At 41.8% G+C, this 27,050-nt stretch overlaps 1 protein-coding gene across 4 annotated transcripts in view; it reads right to left on the bottom strand.

The window, feature by feature from the left end:
• Window positions 1-27,050, bottom strand: part of Cdkal1 (CDKAL1 threonylcarbamoyladenosine tRNA methylthiotransferase) — a 571,033-nt gene that overhangs the window by 113,825 nt on the left and 430,158 nt on the right. For all 4 annotated transcript variants that reach the window (XM_006972280.4, XM_076573111.1, XM_076573112.1 and 1 more), the window contains one exon: window positions 1,904-1,966. In XM_006972280.4, coding sequence (XP_006972342.1) covers window positions 1,904-1,966 — 63 coding nt within the window. The remainder of the gene's footprint in view (window positions 1-1,903; window positions 1,967-27,050) is intronic.

A 27,050-nucleotide genomic window follows, 5' to 3' on the forward strand; every position in this document is an offset into this window, starting at 1 on the left:
CTAACTTTATCATGAATACACTTACACTAATTAAATGGCCTCATGGAGGGGGACAACACTCCCCACAGCAGTCTGGCCAGTCCTGGGCCAGTGCTGTCACATGACTATTATGTCACCTTCCCACTGCACTTCCAGATGTTATTGGCTCCCAGTCTCTTTTAAACCAATCCCTCCTTTCTGCAAAGTAATAGACTGAGGTTGGAAAACATTACTCTGAAATGATAGTTTTTAGTATCACACATCTCCACAAAGCATAAACACTTTCGTAAAAATTTTCTGGTGCTAAAGTCAATTAGTCCCTTGTTACACACTAGCAACTCTAAGTTCTTTGAAGTTCTATCAAGTGCTGGCACATTCATTTTGTCTCTGGAGTCCAGACTCCTCTCAACTGAGGAATGAATTTTTCACCTTAGTTATTTTGGCTGTGAGTTCATAGGTAAAGACTCAAATTTAGAGTAGCATTTCAACTCTGTGATTTGTTTGTTTGTTTGTTTCCTTTGGAAATCACCTCAAATTAACAGATTTATTGGAATATTTCATGGCATAGATTTTTCATACAAGCCTCAGAAAACCTGTGATGTGTTTCTCCATGAAGATGCAGAGCACTAGGAGTTCTAATATTGACCCCAAACATAAAATTTTTGAACTTAAAAATCTATTTTTTATTTCATGTGCATGAGTATTCTGACTGCATGTATGTTTGTGCACACATGTGTGCAGTGCCTATGGAGGCCAGATGAGGACTCTGGATGACCTGGAGATATAGTTAGCTGTGAGCTACTATGTGGGCACTGGACATTGAACCAGAGTCCTCTAGAAGAGCAACCAATGCTCTCAATCACCAAGGCATCTCTCCAACCCCTGATTTTTGTACTTTTAAAAGGAGACCTTATCATTTACAAATATGCCATGAAATAATTATAAGAACCTTAAGTTCTTCAAATGCAAGGGGTGGAAAGTTTGGGCACAAACTGAACAGGAATGGTTGTGGGTCTTTCCCGAGCAGTAGGAGGGGGTTCAAGAGCCCTTACATCTGTCTTCTGCCTTGCTAGTCTTGGAAAGGGCATTTCAGATATTAGGCCATGTGCTGCTGCTTGTACACATTATTTGATTTATTTATTTTTTATTTTATTTTATTTTTTAAAGATTTATTTATTTATTATGTATACATTGTTCTGTCTATACATATCCCCACAGGCCAGAAGAAGGCCCCAGATCTCATTACAGATGGTTGTGAGCCACCATGTGGTTGCTGGGAATTGAACTCAGGACCTTTGGAAAAGCAAGCAGTGCTCTTAACCTCTGAGCCATCTCTCCAGCCCACATTATTTGATTTATAGTAAGTATCAGAACAATGGAGAATCAAGACCTGATAGTAAAAGTTTCAACTGCCTCTACCCAATGCAAAGCCTGGTTTACTCACTATAGTATTTCAAAAGAGAACATTAATCAACTAAAATAGGAATCACCACCACCATCTCTTGAGAATACCCAAACTGTCTCTGCTCAATCTGACACTTCACTGATAGTGCATCGCTGGACTTGGTTTGGGAGAGTGCTGGGGAGTGAGCCCAGGACTTCCTGTACTCTGGGTGAGTACTCTTCCACAAAGTAACAGCTCTAGCCCCCTGTAACTACATTATAATTTAAAAAATGTAAGCAATTCAGTTCAGAAATAGAAATTTTGTTTAACTTATAAGACATTTTAAAATAGAAATATAAATGTAACTGGTCATGCATTTCAAAATTATCACATACTAGTGAAAACTGTGCTATCCATTTAGAAAGATCTAGGTCTGGGACTCATCATAGCCAGGTACTCCCCCTACATGTTTCAGACTTAGAACAGGAATTGTCATCAAATGCTCTAATCCCAAACACACTAATCACATGCTTCTCTTACCTTGTGATCATATGGATTGTAGGAATGAAACACCTGAGAGAGATCTTTTGTCCTTTGCTTTTTCTGTGAAAGAAAAACAAATATTTGAGTTGACAAGTAGCAAAAAATTGTGTGTGTGTGTGTGTGTGTGTGTGTATGCGTGTGTGTGCCTATCTATCTATAGATAGACTTTTGCTTGGTGCAAGTAGACACCAGTCAACTGAGAGTTATATAGGTCAACTGTCATGTAACAGGCAGGCGACCTCTTCCTAGAACTGTGGTCTCAACCTTCTTAATGCTGTGACCCTTTAATACAATTTCTCATGTTGTGGTGACCCTTCGACCATAAAATTATTTTTGTTGCTACTTCATAACTATAATTCTGCCACTGTTATGAACAGTAATATAAATAATTTGAGGTAGAAGAGTTTTGTCAAAGGGGTCACGACCCACAGGTTGAGACCCGCTGTCCTAGAAAGTTTTGTAATTAAAGCTAATTATTATCGCAAACTCTTTCCAAGTACACACCTAGAAACTAGAGCAAGGAGGAAGAAACCTCAGCACACATTTGGGGTCCTTTAACTCTGTTTTTGTGCTAGCATCTGATCCTCAAGCACTAGTCTACCTGACTGACAGGGCTGCAGCACCAGGCTGCCTGGCACATCTGAGTCTGCCTGCTGGAGCCTGCAGCTCTTGGGGGACCTTCATCGCGAGACTGTTCTACAGACTCAGTATCCGGCATGATGTATCCTGTACACAGTACGTATTCAACAAATAATGGCTCAATGAGTCAGTGACATACTTGAGGCTGAGAAGCTTGGAACTATCATAAGCCTCACAGGCAGCTATGAAAAGACAGGCCCTCTACTTATAACAAGGTGCTCTTCTCAAGCTAAAACCCGGCTTTGTGACAAGGATAAATATGGGCTTCTCCATCACACCCAAGTTGAAAAGAAGCTTGCTTGTTTACTACTGCAGGCTTATATGGTTCCTTATCAATTTTGTGTACAAGCATGTGTACATACAACTCACATACACATATGGAGTTATTACTATCAAAAGTGTTGTGACATTTGCTTTCTATTTCATACTTCATCCTTGCCAAACTTCCATGCTTGTGTATGTATACAGATTCTCATTCACTTGTTAGGAGCTCTGAAATCCCAAAGCTTTAGAAATCCAAATGTTTCCTGCAAATCATTTTTGATGTTTGCTTATTTTTTTTTGAGACAGGGCATCACCACATATCCAAGGCTAACCTAGAACTTGCTATCCTCCTGCTCTAGCCTCCTGAGTGCTAGGACTGAAGGTATATCCTACTATACAGGCTACACATCAAGTTTTGATACAATGGTAATCTCTACACAAACATTTCTATAAGCCTGAAAGTTCGTAATATTTTAAAAAATAAACTGTACATGTCTAGTTTCAGGATCAAATTGTATGCATACTTATGACCTTGATGTAGTCAACTTGTCCCCTGCCCCATACTGTTCCTTCCAATTTGCCATTGTACCAGGAGTGAATGAGGATCACAGCTTGAGAAGGGCCCTCTTGAGATGTTTTCTCCTCCATTTATGTTAGACCTATTCTAAAGGTACAGAACTAATTAAGTGTTGTTTTTTTTTTTCAGAATAGATACACAATATTTTCTCTTCTTATTGCAGAATTCTTAATATTAATCTCTTGTCTAGCATGGAATGAACCTCTATTACATCTTACACTTCTGTCATGCAAGTGACCCATAATGTCTATGATATCCTACTAAGATGTAACTGGGCTGCTTCTATTGGAATGAATCCTTGTCAAGTATCCATGAGGTCCAGGGAAGCGTTTGCTACCTACAAGTCTTCTTGATTATGTCCACCATATACCCCCTAATTGCCAGGAATCTGACTTGGATCTAGTCATAATTAAGGTCTCATATTAAAGTCATTTATATACACTCATAGCTGTGAAACAGGGAGGAACAAGTCTGTAGGAAAACTATGTTGGAGGAACAATTCCATGGGCAGTGTTTCCAATCAGTTGGCCTTGTTGTCATATTCTGATGCCCACTGATGGCCATCTTTTCCTGCTGAAGTCCCGACTCTTCTGCGCCTCTTAGGCAGCGCTTACAACCACCTTGCTGAACTGATATAATGCCCCCTTTCTCTTTGCCTGCAGAGCAGAGATGTGTCTTTAAGGAAACAGGAAATAGTTCTCTTTGTTAAGGAAATGTTAGTCCTATGAGCCTTGGAGTATATTTTGAACAGTCACTTGTCCACCAGAGTTTTCATTAGCTTATGATTTTCTATTTCCTTCCTTTACACCCACTTAGTTGGTGGAATGGTTCTTGGCTATACTTCAGTCAAAAGAAAAGTGACGGATACTACCACTTCCTTCAGTGGGAGACTTGATGGAACACATTGGGGCTTTTTTTTCCCCAAAAGGAAATTATGCTTGTGAAGATAAGATGGGAGACACACCAATAATCAACATAGGAAGTGCCCCAAGGCTGAACAGCCTCAGAAATGGCCCTGTTACCAGCTTGAGTTGTAAGGTGGGTAAGAAATGGCAGGATTGAATAGCCCAAACGCACATATACCTTTTAATTTTCTTTTTCTTTCATTTTTTTTTTGGGGGGGGGGGTAACAGGGCTTCATGCAAGTTAAACATACGTTCTACAATCAAGTCACATCCAGTCCTACATATACCTTTGTCATAAGCTACTTCAAATGATTTGGAGGAGAAAGGAGGTAAAAGTAATTAAATAATGCTATTTGGATTGCACCCTCCCAAAGGAAATAGCACTCTTTATTTCTGACAACAAACAAATTATACACACATACAGTAGAGTCTTGGCTACGAAAAAAAAAAAAAAACCAGAGTTATCTGGATATTCTCCATATTTTTCCTCTGCAGTCAGTTCTACAGCCTATGGTAATTTTCTGGAATGCAGAACAAAGGTTATTAAGCTATGGTTCCATCCAGACTACCTCCTATTCTTATAAGTAAGTTTCGTTGAGGACTGGGGAGATAGTTCAGTTGGCAAAGTGATTGCCATGGAACCATGAGGACCTGAGTTCAAGTCCCCCAAAACCATGTAAAAGGCCAGACATGTGGCACATGCTTATAATCCTGGCTCTGGAGAGGTGGAAATAAGTGGATTCTTGAGTTTTTTCTGTCCAGATAGGCTAGCCTAATCCTCAAGCTCCAAGCTAATGAGAGAGAAGAGTCTTTAAATATAAGATAGATGGCTCCTGCGAAATGACTTCTGAAGTCTGCCTATGGCCTACACACACATAACCCTACGAATGTTCAGATTCTCTTACATATACAATTGAGTAAATAAAGTTTTATTGAAACATAGCCACACCCATTCATTTGTGAGTGCTTTCATGCTTCAAAAGCAGAGCTGAGTAGTCACAACAGAGTGGGTAAATCCCACAAACCATAAGGTATTTACCACCTGGTCCTTTGCAGAGAAAAAAGGTTAGTTACTCCAATTTAGTCTATGTCACTAACACATCAGCCAGCACCCTCCTTGACTGAAAATCAAGCAAACAGCTTCCCAGCAAGATGCCCTGCTCCGTCTACCTGCTCTCTGAAGCTAGAGGACCAGCAATCATGGCCTGTATCCTGATGCATGGCTGTGAACCAGTGAGGCACAACAACCAGCTGTCTGGTTTTCACAACTTGACTTCCCAGCACATTCTATAGGAGAGGAGAGAATACTGCTAGTCAGCTTCAGGAGCATGCTGCAATAGATCTGGGCTTTTCATAGCCTTTCTAGATGCATCCTATGAATGGAGCACACAGGAGCTTCAAGGAGAAATCTTTCACTAAGTTTTGAGCCTGACGCCTCATGGGTTGCATGTACAAATCATGAAGATGTGGCCATCCTTTCTAGTGAGCATGTGTCTCAGACAGGCAATGTGAAGAAAGCTACTCTGCAGGAATTGTTGAGCTTTGCTTTCAGCAGTTTTAACTGAGACCAAAAGCTGAGCCCCAGATGGAATAATTAGGTATTTTCCTATTGCATCAGAGCACATGTCTAAATGACCTCCCACTTTTCAGCCTGTTTAAACAAACATCGCAGTCACACAGCCACCTGTGAATTCTCTGAGCATTTAAAAAGTAAACATGTAGAACGTGCCACACAATGGACTTGTAACCAGGATGGCCTGGCAAATGTTTCTCCCAGAATCTTTCAAGGAACCTTCAAGTCACCTTCACCATCAGTCCCCATGCATGGACAGCAGAGATGGAGAATGCTAAGCTCTGCTGTCTAAGTGGGCTGTAGTTGGGTTTCAAACCAAGGCAGTATGCAAGTTTGTTAGAGCATCTACATTTTTTTCTTCTTTTCATTAAGACCTCATTGTTTAACTAATTAATTCATATTCTCTCTCTCTCTCTCTCTCTCTCTCTCTCTCTCTCTCTCTCTCTCTCTCTCTCTCTCTCTCTCTTTCTCTCTCTCTCTCTTAATTGAGGAGCTCCTCATCCACATCTTTCCTCCTACCTCACTTCATGAATTGCTTTGGTATTCTCTCCCCAAGATCAGAAACATCTCTGGCCTCCTTTCCCTATACTTACACTCAACTCCTTTGTAGAGAACACCAAACAAAGCTGAAAGCCCCCTTCTGAACAGCCATTTTGAACAGTCCAGGTTGCCAATGTTGTAACCATTTCAATCCCTATCAAGAGAATGCAACAGGACACACAATGTGAGGCTCCCTCCCTGTGTGCAAAGAACCTGTTTCACATGAGTCTGGGTAATATCTCACACTCTCGCTTCTCTTCTCTACTGTTAAGTCAAATTCTCTTAGTATCCCTCTCGAGATGGGAACTTCTTGAATTCCTGCTACAAGAGACTTCCTGCTACAAGAAGGACAGAGGACTTCACTTCCTCATAAGGATTCCGAAAAATATTAAGGGCTTGGAGAGTACATTGTCGTAACATGGCATGCTGTGTGATACAAAGCTGAAAGGGGCAGGCTTGAGTTTCAACATACTCATTTTTTGGGGGCTCCCTTATTGTTAGGGAGTCTGAGAAGTTGTTAACTGGGCAACTGGCAGGCCACAGCAGAAAGGTAAGAGGACAGGATAAGGGGCCAGACACCGTGTACTAGACTATCAGGTTCTGAGTGGCTGACTTCTAGGCCACACAGGGACAATGGCGGGAACAATGACAATGATGGTGGCCTAGTGGGCACCAAGAGAGCTATGCCAGAAAATAATGTCAAAAGAGAATGAAGGAAAGTGAGGGCTAGGTATAATACAGGCCAGGGACAGACCTTCAGGAGGGAAGTCAGAACCACATCCCAAGACATCAGGACCAGAACAGCCAAGAATTGAAGATGAAAACAACAAAGGAGGCCAGCAAAATGGCTCAGTGAGTAAAGGTGCTTTCTGGGTAGCTTGGCGTGTAAAGGTGGAAGGAGAGAACCTACTGTGCAAGGTTGTCCTTTAGCACCTGCGCGCGCGTGTGCGCGCGCGCACGCGCGCACACACACACACACACACACACACACACACACACACACAGAGAGAAAGAGAGAGAGAGAGAGAGAGAGAGAGAGAGAGAGAGAGAGAGAGAGAGGGGGAGAGAGAGAGAGAATTAATTTAAAAGTATATAAACTAATAAGCGAGAGTCAAAGTGGTCCATGGTGAAGTTAGGACCTGAGAGAGTCAGAGAGGGCCAGGTCTTAGAAGAAAGAGAAATGGCCACTGAAATCGGGGCAAGGCAGGAGGCAGCCAGGGCACCTTATGAGGGCTATGCAGATGTTAAGATGGGTTTCATGTATATCTGGTGATCTTCTAATCTACTTCCTCTAGAGTAGATCCAACTCTTAGACTCTTTGCTGCTAGGGTAGGGACAACACTGGGCCCATTAAGTTTACTCCACATTGTGACAGCATTTGGTGACAGCATTTGGAACAGAGTAGCCCTTGCTGGCAGCTTAGACTTTCACAACACAGGAAGAGAAGCCCTGACTTGACAGGCAACGGTGTCATTTATTGATGGTGAGGAAGCAGGCTGAGCATAGTCACAGGGACACAAAGGGATAGGAAGAGCCGACCTGATTAAAGGGAAGGTAAATGAACAGAACACAGGATGTGCATGATGTAGCAACAAATGGCCAAACTTAAGATTCAGAAAGAGGTCCCCGAAGAGATGAAAGCTGGAGCCCAATGAGACCAAGACCATCCCTCCCATGGAGGTGTGAGAGGCTACTGAAACCACCTGAATCAAATGAAAATACCCCCATGGAAAGCTGGGATGAGATGAGAGGGTGGGCTGGATTACATAAGCTGAGAGGCTGGATTGAAAGGTCCGAGAAGACTTCAAGAGGTTAGCCTCAGCTCTGGAGTAGAAGCACCTTTCATGGAGTGAGGAGCCTACAAGAACAAGCAGGCTGGGGTAAGGGAAGGAATCCCAGTGTTCAGTATCATGAGATGAAGGTGGCTTGGAGACCTCTGCAGAGTAATGGGAAGAAGCTGGTGCACAGAACAGGGTATGTGGGCCACAGGCCTGGGAGTTCCAGACACACTGATGCCATTTAAGACAGGACTGGAGTGAGCTCACATATGAAGCTTATGGAGTGAGGAAGGAGAAAAGATGGTGTCTATGGACCCTGGCTCCATAGCCTTCTCAGAGCTTCCTAAGGCCAAGGAGGGAGTTGGAATATGCCAGTGGTATCCACCCCTTGCTACAGGTGAGGATACTTCTGTCCTCCCCAGTGTCTCAGATTTAACTGATCTTATGGGATTCTCACCATATTTCCAAGGCATGGTTAAAGTTGAGATCCAGTAGCCAGGATGCTCAAGGTGGCTTCTGACTTCTATGCTCCTGGGTCAATTTCCTAACCTCCTTCAGCTCTTGCCATCATCAGGAACTTCTGATTGTCAGCTCTACACTATCCTGCAGCTTTGCCTTGCTTCTTAGTCTCTTCCTTTCCTTAAGACATCCCCTCCCTAGCCAGGGTCCCTCTGGGCCACACTGAGGATGGGCTGCAGAGCAACCTGATGCTCAAGACCGAAGCTGGTGAGTGCTTCTGAAAAGAAGGGAAAACTAAGGTAATAAGTCTGGGCCTTCACTGTGTTGTGTGTGGAAAACATCAGAAGCTTTATTAAAAGCACTGACAATACCAGCTGTCAGTCAACCATCTCCCGTACCTACCGTCAGTGCATCAATGGTGGTTCTGAGATCCTCGGTGAAGGCCCAGTAAGGAGGAGGGAAAAAAAAAGTCCCCGGAATTTAAATCACAAACCTCAAAGTTTAAAAACCAGTTGGAAAACTGATGTGAAATATGGCTGGAAACAGGAAAGTGCTTCAAATCTTACCTGCTAACATAATTATTGTGTTTGTCATTTATAGTGCTGTGGATGGAACTCCTTATACAAGTCAAAAACAAAGAAAAAAATAAAGTGTTTTACCACTGAGCTACATTCTCAACTTGCTTTTTCTAGGGCATAGGAAGATCTTTCTTACTATTTTGTGAGAGAGACCTCTTCAGTGGCAAGAGGGAAAACAAAATAAACAAGGCTGCAATGTCCCATGTAGATTCCACTCCGTAGTCTCTAGGAAGAGCTGAAAAATAACTAAGCTGATCCTTCACACCACTGAGTGGCTAATCCACAGGAATGGGAGCGGGACAGGACAGTGGAAGCATTTCCTGCAGGACAAGACAGCCAGTGCTAAGGGCAGAAATTAGGAAGTAGATGGATCTGCTCACCCTATCATAGGAAGTAGATGGGTCTGCTCACCCTATCATAGGAAGTAGATGGGTCTGCTCACCCTATCATAGGAAGTAGATGGGTCTGCTCACCCATCATAGGAAGTAGGTGAGTCTGTTCATCCCATCATAGGAAGTAGATGGGTCTGCTCACCCATCACAGGAAGTAGATGGGTCTGCTCACCCATCACAGGAAGTAGATGGGTCTGTTCATCCATCATAGGAAGTAGATGGGTCTGCTCATCCATCACAGGAAGTAGATGGGTCTGCTCACCCATCACAGGAAGTAGATGGGTCTGCTCACCCCATCATAGGAAGTAGATGGGTCTTCTTACCCCATCATAGGAAGTAGATGGGTCTGCTCACCCATCATAGGAAGTACATGGGTCTGCTCACCCATCATAACAATATACAAATCAAATATCAGGCAGACATGAAGTGTATAGCTGATTTAAAAGCATGGAAGGTATTGGTGGAAACACCTTTCCAGCCTTATCATTTCTCAAATAACAAGAAGACTGCAACAACCAACCCCAAGGACAGGAGAAGGTGACAACAGAGCAGCCCATTTACCCTTAGGTCCTCAATGGGCAACAACCAGGGAAGCCTGCGGGGAGCTGGTGATGTATAATGAAGTAGAAGGGAGCAGCTGTGCCTCAGTGCAAACGCACTCTCTTTTCCCTTCCTTCCTTCCTTCCTTCCTTCCTTCCTTCCTTCCTTCCTTCCTTCCTTCCTTCCTTCCTTCCTTCCTTTTTTTTTTCTGAGACAGGGTTTCTCTGTGTAGTTTTGGTGCCTGTCCTGGATCTTGCTCTGTAGACCAGGATGGCCTCAAACTCAGAGATCCGCCTGGCTCTGCCACCCAGTGCTGGGATTAAAGGTGTGAGCCACCACCGCCCAGCCACACTCTATTTTCTACAGAGAACAGTTATTTGCAAGGAAGCATCATTCTTTGACAACTAAGGCATGGTGGGCACAGAAGGAAAGAAAAAAAAAACATTCATTCTTGTCACAGTTGCTGTCCAAATGAATAGCCATTACCAACAACAGGACAAAGTTCAAGTGTACCAAGTAGCAGATTCTACACAATGGTTCCGTCAGACACTGTGCTGTCACTTCTGGGCACTCAAATAGGCAGGAACACAGGTGGCTCTAACTGGCCCCTCGGTATCGCCAGTCCTCGCTCTGCCATCCTGTCTGGCCACAACACAGGGGCAGGTCCTCTCCGATCTACACTGTCATCTCCCTGCTTCTTTTCTTCACTCTGTAAGTAAAAAGTCCCCCAACACATGATCTGTGGGCCAAACGGCTGCCCTTTTTATACTCTGAGGTTTGTCTTTATATTTTCAGATGCCTTGGACACGACACAAAATGAAATCCGTGTGGGTGAGGAGACACTGTGATCCAGCTCGGTTCATTCCTCCTGTAAGTAGCGCCTGTGTTACAATGACCCTGCTGAGTAGCTGCAGCCAAGACCATGTGGCTTGGAAAGTTGAGAATATTCAGTACCTGGCACCTACCTAGACTTTGCCACCTTCCATTCTAAAACACTGCTTTTGTCCCTCTGTCTGCACACAGAACCACCCAGGATTATGTGATACTGACGTCCAACTCCTCAAGTTAAAGGCTCCAATTCAGTGGATTTGGGATACAGCCTCAAAATTGGGTATAGACAAGCATCCCATATGAAGTGTAATTTAAAGCCAGAATTTAGAACTATGGCTGAATCCCCCACCTCTCACGTAGGGAGCATGAGTTTTCTAATGCAGAGCCATCTGGTTTCACTCTCCAGAAACCATGGAAGGCTCAGACACTTGAGTTCCTATGCCTGTGTCAAAGCCGGCCCTGCTCTTACTTCTAACACTCATTGGCATGTGTGTTCCTGACAGAACCTGCCTCTCTTAACTCATGTTAATGGGCCAGGAGACTCATAGGAAAGGGAGAAAGAATGTCCATGCTTAGAAGAGCAACCATCTGGAAGGAACCCACTGCCTCTCCAGGTACTGGATTCATACCACAAGTTCCATTCAAAATAGCCTCTTCTGGGGCTGGAACTACGGTTCGGCAATTACAAGCCCCACCCACCACTTGATTCTCAGCACCCACATGATGGCTTACAACCATCTGTAACTCTAGTCTCAGGATCAGACTTGAAGTCCACTTCTGGCCACTGTAGGTACCAAGCATGATCCTGGTGCATATACATACAAGCAGGCACATAAAATTCACTTTAAAAAGCATCTCTTCCATGCTGTCACTGCCCATTCCAATGGAAGTCCTCTCTGTACAGAGCTCCATATCACTGTCACTGTGTGTCAATACCTCTTTGAGGAAAAAGCCATGATTTGGCCATTATGTAATACTCCTTCCCGAACACTACTAAAGAAACCGCAGAAGGGAGATGGTTGTAAGGTTCACCCACTCTCTTCCCCAGCCCACACAATGTTGGTTTATCTTTACTGAGCCCCCTGGGTTCTCTAACTACCTGGCCATCTTTCCTTCTAACACCTCAATTTATGAAATAACACTCCAACCTATTTCTGGTCAGCAACCTTAGCTTCCCCATTCTTTTGTCCTTAATTCCCTCTCAGAATCTGATCAATCATCCATTCAAATCTTTGATGGGGCCTTCTACCATGTGGTTACTCTAAGCGTGGACATTCTTTCTCCCTTTCCTATGAGCCTCCTGGCCCATTTTTCTGCTTCCACGATTACCTCCTTCACATACAATCCATTCCCTGAGCTCTGACTACAATAACCCATTTTCTACATCACCACCATTCTGCAGGCACCGTATTAATGCACCGGAAAGCAAGCCAGCTGACACGCTTGACTTAGCAGAGCTCATGAACCTATGGGGAGGAAGAGGCAAGCTTTGTGCATACTCACTTACCCAGCAGCCAGGCACACAGTGAGTGCTGACATGTTGGCAAAATGAATTGCAAATGTTCTGGGTGGCAATGCCCGGTATAAGTACGGCTTAATAAGAGTATCTCTCACAGAATGAATATCTGCTTCATGACTCCTAAACAGATTATTAAATCAGATGCCAATCACCAGGCTGGACAGCACTATTATTATCATTACAGCTATAAATGATGCTTCAAAACTATTGTGGTGAACAACTCAGAGTTTCAAATTTGTTTTCCAGGGAATTTTACTTTGATTCAATTTATACTTAAAAGAAAAAATTTAAATTATGTTTGCATTTTCATAAAGCTTTTTCCTCTGAGGACAAATCCTAGATGGGGGACGGGAATGACAATGTTCAGTAGCTTCTGTGGGATAGAAAGACAGCAAGATGGACAAAAACAGAAGGTGCACTGTGGCCTCTCCTTACATAAAGAGTAAGTGAAACAACCACTAACCATTCCAGATGTGGTCAGACAACTTATGTGCGCTAAGATACTAGGTGTCACAGCAAACCTAAGTACCCGAGAATACAAGAATGCTGCATCCCAAAGCCTCAGTTTGGTTTTTATTGCTTTGATAAACACCATGACCAAAAGCAACAGTGGGGAGAAAAGGGTTTATTCTAGCTTACAGTTCCTAGAGCATCATCTAGGGAAACCAGGGCAGGAACTCAAACGGGAACCTGGAGGCAGGAACTGAAGCAGAGGCCATGGAGTAACATTGGTTCCTGGCTTGCTCTTCAGTCTCCTCAGTCTGACTTTATATAGTACCTACGACTACCACAGCTCAGGTATTACACTTCCCACAGGGAACTGAGCCCTCCCACATCAATCACCAATCAAGAAATGCTTGCCTACAGGGTTCTCAGTTGAGGGTCCCTCTTCCCAAATGATTCTAGTCTGTGTCAAGTTAACATAAAACTAGCCAGCATGCCTACCAAAGTTTCTCTGGCCCTTCATCACTTGGAAGCTGGTTTGCTAGACAAAGCAAAGGAAATGGGGCCTTGTTTCATGCCCATTAAAATTGTTTCTAACAATCTTAGCACTGGCCAGGCATTCTAATCCAAGTATCTGACATCCCTAGAAGTATTTACTATCTTAGAATGTGGGCTAGAGATGTTCAACTAGTGGAATCTATACAAGTAATCCCCAATTCAAAACCCCTTGAAACTTGAAACTCTTCTGGTCAAAAGCACTTCAGAGAAGGGAAACAGCCTACGGACAGAAGCCTCTTTCATGCAGGAAGACGTTTCTATTATTTCTTGACTTTAAAACATTCCTTTAGTACATGATACTGCTTCTCCCAGGGACTTTTTGGAAGGTTTATAGTTATAGTGTTAAAATTCTGATGTCTATAGTACTTTAACTACCCAGCAGGCGACACGGGACAACTCATGTGCAACCTGTGTCCCACACTGTTGTTATCTTTGTCTTTATACACTTCTAATAATTTTTTAGGGTTAAAGAAGGCAGAGCCAAGTAGATTTATTTACCTGTTCCCCACTTACTTAATAACAGGGTTTGATGGACATGAATGAACTGTTTTAATAAGAATAATTTATGACTGAGCCAAAGAGAAAAGAAATCAAACTAGGGACGTAAGTGTGAAAGTAACACTTTGGAAGTAGATAAAACCAGTGTGGCTGAGTTTTGCTCATCAGCACCTTGGCATTCTGTGATTTTTTTTTTTTATTGCTGTCATACTTATTTTCCCATTTGCTGATGTTATGTCCTGTCTCTGAACTGAATCTAACATTCAGCAAGGCTGAGGCTTGGAGCCGATGCTGTAGACATGGAACCTGGATCTTCCCAAGCCCTATTAACACCCACTGCCTTGTACCAGCTTGGAGAGGCCAATGTGCACAGTGCCCAAGAGGAGTGGGGGTGGGGGATGGAAGAATGGAGAAACTAAATTTCTCTGACCCACAGATAAGCTGCTGTATAGTTCTAAAAACTGATCAAAACCAATGTACCTCCTTCATGACCCCCAATAAGCCCCAGTGTCATTCCATTTGTGGAGAAGCTTGAAAACTGTTCTGTGCCACTTATTGCTGCCTCTCTCGATAAGCCTGAGACTCATTTTTATTATGATCCCACGGCTGTGACCTGGAAGGTCAAACATGACCATGGAGGCTTGATAACTCCACTACTTTCTACATCTAATTTAGCACCTACTGTAAAAACTCATTTCTAGCAGCAATGCAGCCATCACTGATCTCTCCCTCACACCTCTCACACCAATAATATGGAGTCTAAATTCAGTCCAGGGGTGGCTGGGCTTTCTGCCCTATCTTCTCTTCAAGTACTAGGTCAAAAAAAAGTTATTTTTTTCCATATACTAAACATACACATTTTCTTTTCTCTTTGGCCTTTATGACAAAGGAGCCTTTATTTGATAACCAGAGGACAATTTAATAGACAGCTCGGTCCTCTCCATTCTCTTGTTTTCCTGTCAATTCAGAAGTCAGTTGATGGTTTTTTATGTTGTAGAGCAGGGCTCCTACACAGAGGTCCACTGTGGCTGAACTTCACCATGCAGAACTGCAGCTATCAGGAGGAAGAAGGGCCTGGGCCTGAGTGTGTCGTAGGGGTAGGAAGAAAAAGTTAGAAAAAGTACAAAATAGGACAGAATGTGGTGGTGTTGTGTTCCCCAAAATATTATGTACCCTAATAAATTTATCTGGGGTCAGAGAACAGAAAAGCCACTAAATACTTAGGGTAGGCAGTGGTAGCACACACCTTTAATCCTAGCATTCCAGAGGCTGAAATCCATCTGTTCAAGGATATAGCCAAGCATGGTGACTCACGTCTTTAATCCCAGGGAGTGGTGGTAGAAAGCAGAAAGGTATATAAGGTATGAGGACCAGGAACTAGAAGCATTTGGCTGGCTAAGCATTTGGCTGGTTAAGCTTTTAGGTTTTGAGCAGCACAGTTCAGCTGAGAGCCATCCGGATATGAGGACACAGAGGCTTCCAGTCTGAGGAAACAAGATCAGCTGAGAAGTTAGCCAGGTGAGGTTAGCTGTGGCTTGTTCTGTCTCTCTGATCTCCCAGTGTTCGCCCCAATAACTGGCTCAGGTTTGATTTTATTAATAAGAACTGTTAAGATTCCTGCTACAACAGAAGGCTAAGCTTTCCCCTGTGCCAGTCAACACCAACACCATTGCTAAGAACACTGCTGCCGGGTGCTGCTACTTGAAGCCCAGAGCAATGTGCCTCTAGCTCTCAAGGCTTAGGATTATAAGCCTCGGTGTTTAGAAGATCAGTTTTTGAGTCTGCATTGCTCCTTGCCACCTGTGATTTCCATCTGGAGCAGAAGAATGTAGGGACAGCCATTTGTAACAAATCCATTAACAGCAGAGAGAAGCTATCTGTCCCATAGCATATTCAGCCCAGCATCTTTCCAGTTTGTTATATTCATGTCCATTATCCATTACGATAACAAAATGCCCGACCATCTGTAAATTGTAATCATAGTTTTGGGGGGTCAAGGGCACAGCACTGAAGGCTGCACCACACTGACAGGGGAGTTTGCAGAGACAGGAAGACAGGTGTGGAAGGAGCCAGGCTGGGACACCCACTAGGTCAAACCTCTCCCTGTATTGCTGAGATTGAGCCCAGGGCCTCAAGCATTCTCAGGTAGTACTTTGCTATGGAACTTAGTGTATTTGGCTCAAGTTTTAATGACTCTACCACTTTAGCACTGCCATACTAAGTATCGACCCCCCAGGGCAAGGATCCTTATAGAGCATATTCAGGCTACCACTAAATCACAGCAGTGTCTAACCCAGACTTCAGGCCGAAGAGGCTGCCTTAGCACAGACTATTTTGTATATATTATTTGCTTTCAATAACTATTTTCCTTGACACTCCCAAAACATTTGTTGATTATTTTCAGACTTTTTGGTAGTTGTTCAAAATCACTTTATATTGTCATTTAAATGTGGAATAAATTCTGTTCAACTTTGGGTATCCACCCCTTCTCAGACAGGAGTTTCACATGGTGCCCAATATAGCTATCTTTTCATTTCACTCACTATTTCTCTTGCTGTGTAGAGCATTGACTTTTAGTTTTGAAGCCCAAGTTTCTGTGAGATATTAAAAAGACAACTGGCAAGACTTTATGAAGAAGCCTCCTCCCTATGTGTTATTCTGGAGCTGTGGCTGGAGCCTTACCTTCTGGGTCTTTCCAGGTACTTGGGGTTAGGTAAGATAAGGGTTTCAGTTAGATTCTTTTGCATGTGGGAATCTAGTTTTCTCACAACTACTTAATAGACAGAGTATCCTTTTTCCATTTTGTCCTCTGGTGCCAAGGTCAAGAATGAGCTCTCCATATGCTTGGAATTATTTTCAACTCTGTCTGGTTCATCTACAAGTCTGCTTTTATGCCAACATGCTAGTGTTGTTATTAATAAAACTTTATAATAAAATTTTTAGACAGAATATGTGGTGTCTTTATCTTTCTTAGAATTGTTTTGGCTATTCAAGGTCTTTGTGGTTCTACATAAATTGTTAAGTAAGTTTTTCCATTTTTGTAAAGAGTATCATTGGGATTTTAACAAGAGTTGTGCTGAATCTGTGTCTGATAGTTTTGAATCTTTGGAGAACATGGTCATTTTTAATAATATTCTTGTGACTCATAAATGTTGGATTTCTGTATCTTCTTCAATTTCTTCTATTTATGTTTTAAATAGTTTTTTTCCTACCAAGATCTTTCACTTCTTTGGCTAAGTTTATTCTTGTCTATTTTTGTGCTATTATAAAAAGGGGCTTACCTAGATATGTTTTTCAACTTGGTCAGTATTTTCATAAGGTTGCAAGTGGAATTTTGAAGTTGATTTTGCATCTTGCAACTTCTGTGAATTCATTTTCTGCTTTTAGCACATAGGATAGTATTACCCTTAAAAAGATTTTGCTTCCTATTTTATTTTATGCCGTTATTTATTGTTCTTGTCTGATCACTCATTAGCATTTTCAGTAACATAGACACTGAAACAAGAGGCCATCTTTGTTATAACCCAGATATTGATAAAAAGCCTTTCACTTTTTTTATGATACCAGCTATACATTTTTGATAAATAGCTTTTATTATATTGATGACTTTTTGGAACTCCTAAATTGTTAGTAGTTTTGTAGTTGTTGTTTTTTGTTTTTAATGAAGAAAAAAATAAGAATTTGTCCAATGCTTTTTCTTTGTCATCTGAGATGATCATGTTCTTTATATTTTTTTCACTATTGTATATATCACAATCATTAAGTTACAACTATTAATCCAGCTTTGCATGCCTGGGATAAGTCCCATTGGGTCATGATGTATACAGTCTTTCTAATGTGCTTTTAATTTGGTTTGACAATATTTAATTGAAGATTTTCACAGCAATGCTAATTCAATATAATGGTCCATGGTTTTCTTGTGGTGACTGTTCATGATTTAGATATCAATATAATGTTAATCAATATATCAATATAATATTAATCTGTGAAATACCAATTTTTGTTCATGGAGTTGGAGCTGGCTATTGTATCAAAGACCCTGTACATGCAGGGCAAGCACACTACAAGTGAGCTAAACCCCAGACCTCCCCTCTTATCATCTGGAAGAAGGTTCTTTAAAGCTCCCTGGCTGGCTCTTATTTGATCTGTCTGCTCTTAAGGTCTGGCCCACAGCTGTCTCCTTCAGCATCCTGGAGGTCTGCTCACCTCTTATCTGTGCTAAGCCTTATTCTTCCTTCATGCTGTGTCCTCTTCCTTCACTTACTCTCTTATTTGATGATGCCCAGACTGTCTTTAAAAGCTTTCTGAAAGCTGTATAAAATCCTCGACTGGAAAGCATTTTTCTCCAGCCTTCATCATTTGAACGCTCTCTGGGTGCCGTCCAGAAGTCTGAGCCACTCTGATGCCTGATTCTTCCAACATGTTCTGGTTCTCGTTCCTTATCTTGGTTTAGTTGGGTCTGCTACAGATTTGTGATTCAGGCCTGTGGTGACCATTTTCTGACTGGCAAAACATGGCTTTCAGTCATTGGAAGTATTTCATTATTTTTCTCCTCCTATTTCAATGTTGAATCTCCCAGCACCCCCACCACGACTGCCCTCTACCTTTAGTTCTAAAAATATTTCCTACCTAATTTCATTTTATTTTATTTTCTAGGCATCTGCTCTACTTTATCTCAACTCCATGGTATTTTTTCCTTTTGTTACATGTCTGTAATTTCTAAGAATTCTCCTTTGTCTTCTAGAGCACTAATTTAAATGTTTCATGAATTCGATATTGATGGTAGATCCTAGAGTTTTGTTTTGTTTTGTTTTTTTCATTCACCCAAAGTCTTGTTTGTTCTTTCTTTCTTCCAACGACTCTGGTCTGTTGACCCAGGGCATTTTCTTCCTATCAGCTATTAACTTTTCTGATATTTCTCACAGTCCTTGAATGACATTCATTCTCAAAAGTAAGGGACAAAAAAAGGTAACTGAAAATTCCAAGGCCAGGCCTGAGCTTGGTGTGAAGTTCTTTATGGGGTGATCCACCAGATACTTAACTCTAGAACTTCATTAGGTAATGTTTATTAGTACTGGGCTGGCCAGCTTTCCCAAAGGAACCCTTTTAAACTCTCCTCAAGAAGGCAAAGCCATACGTTACTGACAGTAGTCTACTTGCTGAAGAAAAACCAGTATTCTGTGTCCAAGCACTGACTGAATTCTGCTTATCCTCAACTACACCTGTGTCCTTCCAGACACAGAGTTTCTACTGTCACCTCAATGCACAGGCTACCAGGTTTCAGTTGGGACAGAGGGAAGGGTGTCACCTGGAAGCTTGAGATAGAGGTAGGAGGAAAAGAAGGATCTAATTCCATCATGGTTTAAACAGTTTTTCTTATAGCATTTTTCTCTTCCTGCCTCAGTTTCCCTTACAGAAGAACCAGCTAATCCCCTAACCACTTAAATAATCTCCAGCATATAACTGTTTTCCAGTATTGGTGGTGAATTGGTTCTGAGATTCCCAAAGATACAAAGAACTGTGGATGCTCAAGTCCCTTATATAAAATGGTGGAGCAAGCACACTGAGCCTATTTAGCCTACACAGATCCTTTGGCATACTTCTCTAGTTTACTTACAACACCAAATGCAATGTAAGCCCTTGGTAAGTAGCTATCATAAGGTATTTCCAAGGGAATGGTGACAAGGAAAAATGTTGGTTTGCTACAGAGGCATTTTTCTCCCGACACGGCCTTATGCATGGATGGCTGAATCTGTGGATGTGAAACCTGTGGACAGGGGCCTATTGTACATGAACTGATATCTGAGCTTCTTTGGGCCACACAACTCTGTGGTCAAGTGCTCATCTGCTTTCTGGCTATCACAGTGCTATAGACTCTAAGTTACTCTTTCAAATTAGTAATGTATGCAGTAAACCTTACTCCATAGTTTTTATAAAAGAATAAAACCAGAGATCTAGGATAGAACCAAACATGAATGGAGAAAAAAAGTCAGTGTAATGATACCTAATGATATTCTGCTACACTCATAGATTAGTGACTATGACAAATGTCAGCAGAGAGCCTTCATCTAGAAACTGATGGAAACAGATGCAGAGACCCACAAGCAAACATTAGGCTGAACTCGGGGAATGCTGCTCAAGAGAGGGAGGAAGGATTGTAGGAGCCAGAAGAGTCAAGGACATCACAAGAAAGCCAAGAGAATCACTAGCCTGGCTCATAGGGGCTCACAGAGTCTGAACCAACAACCAGGGAGCCTATGTGAGACCGAACTAGGTCCTCTACATGTATGTGACAGTTGTATAGTTTGGTCAACTCTTAACAATGGGAGCAGGGGCTGTCCCTAATGCTTTGGCTGGCTCTTGGGACCCTATTCCTCATACTAGATTACCTTGCCCAGGCTTAATACAAGGGGAGTAGAAGGGTGTATGTTTGTGATTCTAGAACCAGCTGGAACTTACATGGGAATGTTGCTTCCATTTCTTTATATTAGTTTTCCCTAAAATAACAAGTTCAAAGCACCGAAAAGTCACTTTAGAGAATACTTTGTGATTTCACAGACACAAGAGGTTGAGAGTTAGGGCAGGAAAGAAATTTAAGATGGAAGGAAGTTTTTCTGCCTCCAACAGCATGCAGCCCACACCAATTTCCATGCAGTGGGAGCTAGCAGTGAGTCTCACAGTACACCAGGAGAAATGCTTCAGACATGACCTGTGAATTCTCCTTCAAGGGGAGATTTTTATCAGAAGCCTACCCAGCTTCGCTCAACCCACATACATTTTTGATCTGCACAGTTTTGAGGATGAAGGTTCTCCATGTATTATTAACTGCCAAGTACACGACAGGCACTTCAGTCAGATAAATTCTGCCCTTTCTAACTTTAGTTTCCCTTTTCTGCCCCTAAACTCTAAATTTGAGCTATTTTCCATTTTTTTTTTTAAGATAGGCTCCGGGCTAAGAACTGTTAAAAATAATCCAAAAGTTTGGAATGAATTAGAACTCAAGTGAAAAATGTCTTAAACTACTTAACATGACTGTAGCCATTTAAGTAGCCAGAAAGCGGGAAGTGGGACCTACATCATTGGAGATATTTTAGTTTCCATAGGCTCACTGCTTTTTCTTCTCTGACATACTTGGGATTAAAAGCTTTCACCCAAACAAGGTAAATGTGGGGCAGAGAATCCAGACAGTGCTCTTAAGCAAGTGACCAATCTAAAGTCCCTGACTAGGGGGAGGAGGACATGGCAGCCTCCAGACAGACCATCCTGAGGCTAGAGCATTGCCTTTACCTACTCCAAGGGGCCCAAGAACACAAGCATATAGCTATAGTCAGAGCCTGATGGCGAGGAAAACTCGGGCTCAACCTGAGAAGCACTCTGGGAAAGGACAGGCCAGCACTAAAAATAGAAATAAATACAGATTTAAAGCAGCTACTGTTAAGGATAAAGGAGAAGCTGAGGAACCACCTGGATTAAGGGCAATGACTGTATAATCACGTGCGGCACACAACCAGAAGAAAACTGTTACAGACACTGTTGAGATTCATGATGGAATTGGAGTATGAACTGTTGATTAGATACAACCATTACAGTCAATGCTAAAGTTTCTGAATTTGATTAAAATGTAATTACCTAAGATCCTCTACCTTAGGAAACATACACTAATTATTAAAGGATGGAGCTGTCTGTTGTCTATATAAATTGTTCAGGGAAAAAGTGAGACCATCTCTTTCTGATTGCCCTCTCTTGGGAGGGAATGAAGGAGAAGGAACATGTGAAATATTCAGAAGAAAGATGGGGGAGGACAGGGCACAAGCACATGCAAGAGTGAGCACGTGAGAACCTAGCAAGATGTTGAAAGAAAAAGACTGATTAATCTTGGCCAAGTGTAACTAGAGTCCCTTTATTATACCTAAGTCTTTCCTGCCTGTCTAAAATCATTTTTAGAAAGTCAAAAACAGGACCAGTGAGACAGTTCAGCAGGTAATGGTGCTTGCCTCCAAGCCCAACAACCAGGGTTCTGTTCCCAGAACCCATGTGCTGGATGGAGAGAACACCTCATGCAAGTCATCCTTGGGCCCTCGCCTATGTGCTGTGGCACACATGTGCCCACACGCAAACACACCCCCACACACCAAATAAAATAAAAGAAGTTAAAAGCATTTTTAAAACCACACATGCAATTGCCCTAAGAGGACATCATTGAAATGTCAGCATTTTATTTTCTAACATTATTATAAATTTCTGGAATGGATCTTTTGCTTGCTTTTTATGATAGCAAAGAACAAGAGCAGAAAGAGCAGAGCTGCAGTCCCAGGATCTCACCTCACTGTGAGGCAAACCCGCTTAGTGACACGGAGCCCAGCTAACTGGTCCGCCAAGTAGAAATAGGAGATTCCTGCAAAGATGGCACCAGACAGGACACACAGGACGCAGGGACCATGGCTGTGCTGTCACACACTGACATCACACAAAGGAAGCTTTTCCAGTACCCCTCCTAACGCCCTGTTTTACAATGCACTGCTTGAGGGCACTGTGCTGTGAGCCGCAAAACCAAGGAGTCAGGACACACATCCACGATGACAAGGCTGGCACATGGAACACAGTCAGCCAAGTAGGCTTTTATCCATCTGAATGCTCATCCACTTGGGGTTGATTCTCTTGTCCTTAATTAGGAAAGAAACAAAATTCTAAGGAGCAAGAGTTAGAAATGAGCTTCGTGCTACATTACCAAATCGATTCTATTGCCCTGAATGCACAGTTAACATCAGCTCTAATTCTTGAAACTACAATTCTAATTCCCCTGAAAAAGAAGAAATACAGAATTATTATTGAACCATACTTATCACAGAGAAAGAAATACAAGATCAAAACCATGAGACAGCACCATAAGGTCTTTTTTCCTTAGAAGTTAGTCCAAAGAGTCTCATGTCTTATAAAGCCATTATTAAGGTAATAAAAATGAGTTCAAATTGAATATTATAATTTTAATAAATCAGGTTCATATAAAAGACACAGAAGAATTATGTAGATCCTTGCAATTTTTTTGGAACTTGTATAAAACAAGGCACATAATCCCCCATGAAAAGAAAAAAAAAAAAACCCCTAGACTGAAATAGAATAAAGATGACTTTTCAAAGGCCAGGATTTATATTCTCCATATAAATCCAGTCAGTCATTCTCCATCTTAACACCCTCCACCACTCAATATCTAATATAGAATAACTATGTGTAATCATATTTTTTCTTACACTCATGGCAATTAAAAATTCCTAAAGGCAGGATAAAAGTTAATGCTAAAATAGAAAAAAAGTCTGAAGAAACAAACTGAACACAGCATGTAGGTTTTGTTTATTTAACATGGTTTTCTGTAAGATCATTATAAATAAAGGAAAGTCACTCTCACTGAGATGAAGTCATACTCACTCTTCATTATCCCCAAGTCAGATTTTAAAAGAAATTTGAAATGGTGGTTCTAAGAGAGACACATCCCCATTTTTTGTTTCTGTTTTTTTTTTAATGGGTTATGATTAACAGGGGGTCTTTTGAACAGCTATCAACAAATTCTGCGTTGAAAATTCTTTACTATCATGAACACAGACTATTACAGAATCCAGGCTTGGCTGGACCTAGTCTCCACAGCACAGTGAGCATCCCACCATTCACACAGCTGACTGACATGGTGATAGAGTTTATCCTCTCACATCAGGACTAAAAAAGGTAGGCAAGAGGTCAAGTACAACAGACAGAAAACTGAGATGGTGACAAAGAGCACACTGAGGGAAAATGTTGGCATTTGGAAAGCATGGCTCTGACTGAGGGGAATGAGGCACTTATGCTTTTAAACATTATTTTATACATATGAGTGTTTCGCCAGCGTGTGTTTCTGTGTACTTCATGTGTGCCTACTGCCTATGGAGGCCAGAAGAGGGTGTCACATTCCCTGAAACTGAAGCTGCCATGTGCATGCTGGGAATGGAAGCCAGGTCATCTGCAAAAGTAGCCAGTTCTCTTAATTGTGGAGCCCTCTCTCCAGCTCCAGGAACTTACTCTTCAATACAGCCATCTTCCAGGTAACACCTCTCTGCTGGGCCTGTGCTGCCTATGGGAAATGCTGTGCTGTACTGCCCCATATGCATGCACCAGATCTGTAATCCTGGAGATCACCAGCATCTTAAAAATAGCCCTTTTCTTCTTTCTTTTCTTCTTTCTTTCTTTTCTTCTTTCTTTCTTTCTTTCTTTCTTTCTTTCTTTCTTTCTTTCTTTCTTTCTTTCTTTCTTTCTTTCTCTCTCTCTCTCTCTCTCTCTCTCTCTCTCTCTCTCTCTCTCTCTCTGTCTCTCTCTCCCTCCCTCCCTCCCTCCCTTTCTTTCTTTCTTTCTTTCTTTCTTTCTTTCTTTCTTTCTTTCTTTCTTTCTTTCTTTCTTTCTTTCTTTCTTTTTTTTTTTTTTTTGGTTTTTTGAGACAGGGTTTCTCTGTGTAGCTTTGCGCCTTTCCTGGATCTCACTCTGTAGACCAGGCTGGCCTCAAACTCACAGAGATCTGCCTGCTTCTGCCTCCGGAGTGCTGGGATTAAAGGCGTGCGCCACCACCGCCCGGCAAAAAATAGCCCTTTTGTTCACGAGAGCCTCACACTCTATTTCAGCCAAGAATAATCCTCAAATTCAACATGGTGGACAATCAAGTGCTTGACAGGGCTCTCGAGGCTGCCCTGTGAGCATTACTGGCAGTCCTTCCTTTCAACAGCTGAGGCTTGGCAACACCTTTTGTTATTTTTATAACCTTCAAAGTTCAACATTGTTATCACTTTTCCTTAGGTTTTGAATAAGGGTAAATAGATGGATAAAAAGAAGTGCTCAATTTAATATGGTGTTTTAAAAAGAAAAAAAAATTAACCTTTTTCAAATGTGCTCCAACTTGATGTTACTACAGGTTACAAAACACAGACTTGAAGTTTATGTGGGGCTTAGAACAATAAAAACACAATGAAAAAAGAGGCAACGAGGAAAAATTCAACCATGTAACTGTAGAGCAGAGACAGTTTGAATAGGGAAAGTCAGGTTGGGGGTGTGAGGCAGAAGACAGGATGGAATTCGCAGGGCTAGCATTTCTACTTAAGAACTGGTCAGGATACAGCCTCAGAACCACTAGGATTTAGCCATCAGTGTCGGATGAGTCAAGAGGAAGAGTTCGTATTCTAAGTTTTTTGAAAAGTTCACGCATCCCTGGAAGATGTGGTGGTGTACTTTCTGTAGTACATGAAAGGCCAGTGAGATGACCTCTGTAGAACAAGTTAGTGTTCTCCATAGAAGAGAGAATAGTTTTGCTGATGGATCTATGACTAGGACTTAGAATCATTAAACCCTAAAAAGACTGTTAAGTGATGCCACAAGAGCTAGTCATGGACATCCCTTAGACCCGCAAAACTCCCTAAACTGTTTCTATTTCCACTCGTGCAAGACCTCCTAATGGGCTTTCTCCTGGCTCTGTCCCTCTGTATTTCCTCTCTAAAACATGCTTTCTACAGCTAAGCACTGCTATTTGGAAGCTCTACACTAGTCCCAGTCAGTGGAAAGCTATTTAACATGGTCTGTAAAGCCATCTTACCTGAATTTGCTTACAGTTCCTAATTCACTCTTGACAATAATCTACTCCTCCATGTTGCTTGTCACCCAACCCCAAACAAACAAATCAGAACCCACCTAGTCAGCCCCCATAGAAAGAAGTTTAAGCTCATTAAATGGTCTATGACTCCCCTATGCTCCCTGTAGCTGGGAAACAGTCTTCCTCTCTCATAGGCCCTGTCCTCTTGTGATGGTGGACAGTAACTCAGCCTTCACAATGCATTTAACAGTATTTAAAAACTCTACCTGTGTTGAGTTCCTGCCATTTGCCAGGTATGTACTAGGTCAACAAGGATAGGAAGATTGCCTCCAAATTTCTCAAAGCCTAGAAACAGAGACAAGGTCCACATGTCTTGACAAAGATCAGAGTGTAAATTGTAGCTTCTTAAGCTCTGGGATGCTACAGAGTCACATAATTGAGTGGGGTTTGAGAGAAATTTTGCTATGGCAAAAGGTCTCTTAAATATGCAGTGATAAAAATTATTCAAAATAAAAAGTATAATGAATACAAAGAGTTCTGGCAGGTTTGCTCGTGTTGTGTCACACGGCTTCATCATAGCCTTCATCACTGCAGTCAATACCAAATGACACTGCTGGAAGTCCCCAGTGTAGATCCCAGGCTCTCTGGTATGCATTGCTGGGGTGGCTACTGTACACTCTCCTGCTCTTACAGAAAGAAACTTTTAGAGTTCTCCTACTGTCACCTCTTAGAATATAAGTATCAAATTAGCCTATTTTTTAATTGGACTGTGCTGCATGCAGTGTTTGATTTTAGAAACTTTTTTTTTTTGAGTTGTGGGCTTGACTTTCATAAAACAAACAAAGAAAAACCTGTGGAATTACTTTTGACTTGAGATTAACACAGAATTTCCAGTCATTTTTGAATGGTCCTAAACATACTTCGACCATTTGTACTATGTATTTACGAAAAGAGTTTTCCACATTGATGATTAATAAATAAAAATGTCAATCATCTCTGTAATATGTTAGAGATGTTCTATGTCCTACAATATCAAATGTTCAGCCAAAATTTAATTCTTAATGTAAAAATAAACAAGCACCATCTCATTAGTATACAAATTTGCTTTTGTCTTTAAAAAAATGGCAAAATTATAAATTCTTTTGTTTGGATTTATATATCTGTCTTATATATGTTTATTTACATGCAGGGTCATATAAAAGTTTCTGATCAAAATAGGAGTCTGACAGAAAGACATTTAAGAATCCCTGGTATAGCTGGGCTGTTGTGGCACATGCCTTTATTCCCAGCACTTGGGAGGCAGGAGTACGTAGATCTCTGTGAGTTTGAGGCCAGCCTTTTCTACAGAGTGAGTTCCAGGACAGGCTCCAAAGTTACAAAGAAAAACCCTGTCTTGAAAAAAACAAACAAACAAAAGAAAGAATCCCTGGTATAAATAAGTATGGGGCCT

Source organism: Peromyscus maniculatus, chromosome 5 (assembly GCF_049852395.1).
Source record: "Peromyscus maniculatus bairdii isolate BWxNUB_F1_BW_parent chromosome 5, HU_Pman_BW_mat_3.1, whole genome shotgun sequence".
In the NCBI taxonomy this organism is placed as follows: domain Eukaryota; kingdom Metazoa; phylum Chordata; class Mammalia; order Rodentia; family Cricetidae; genus Peromyscus; species Peromyscus maniculatus.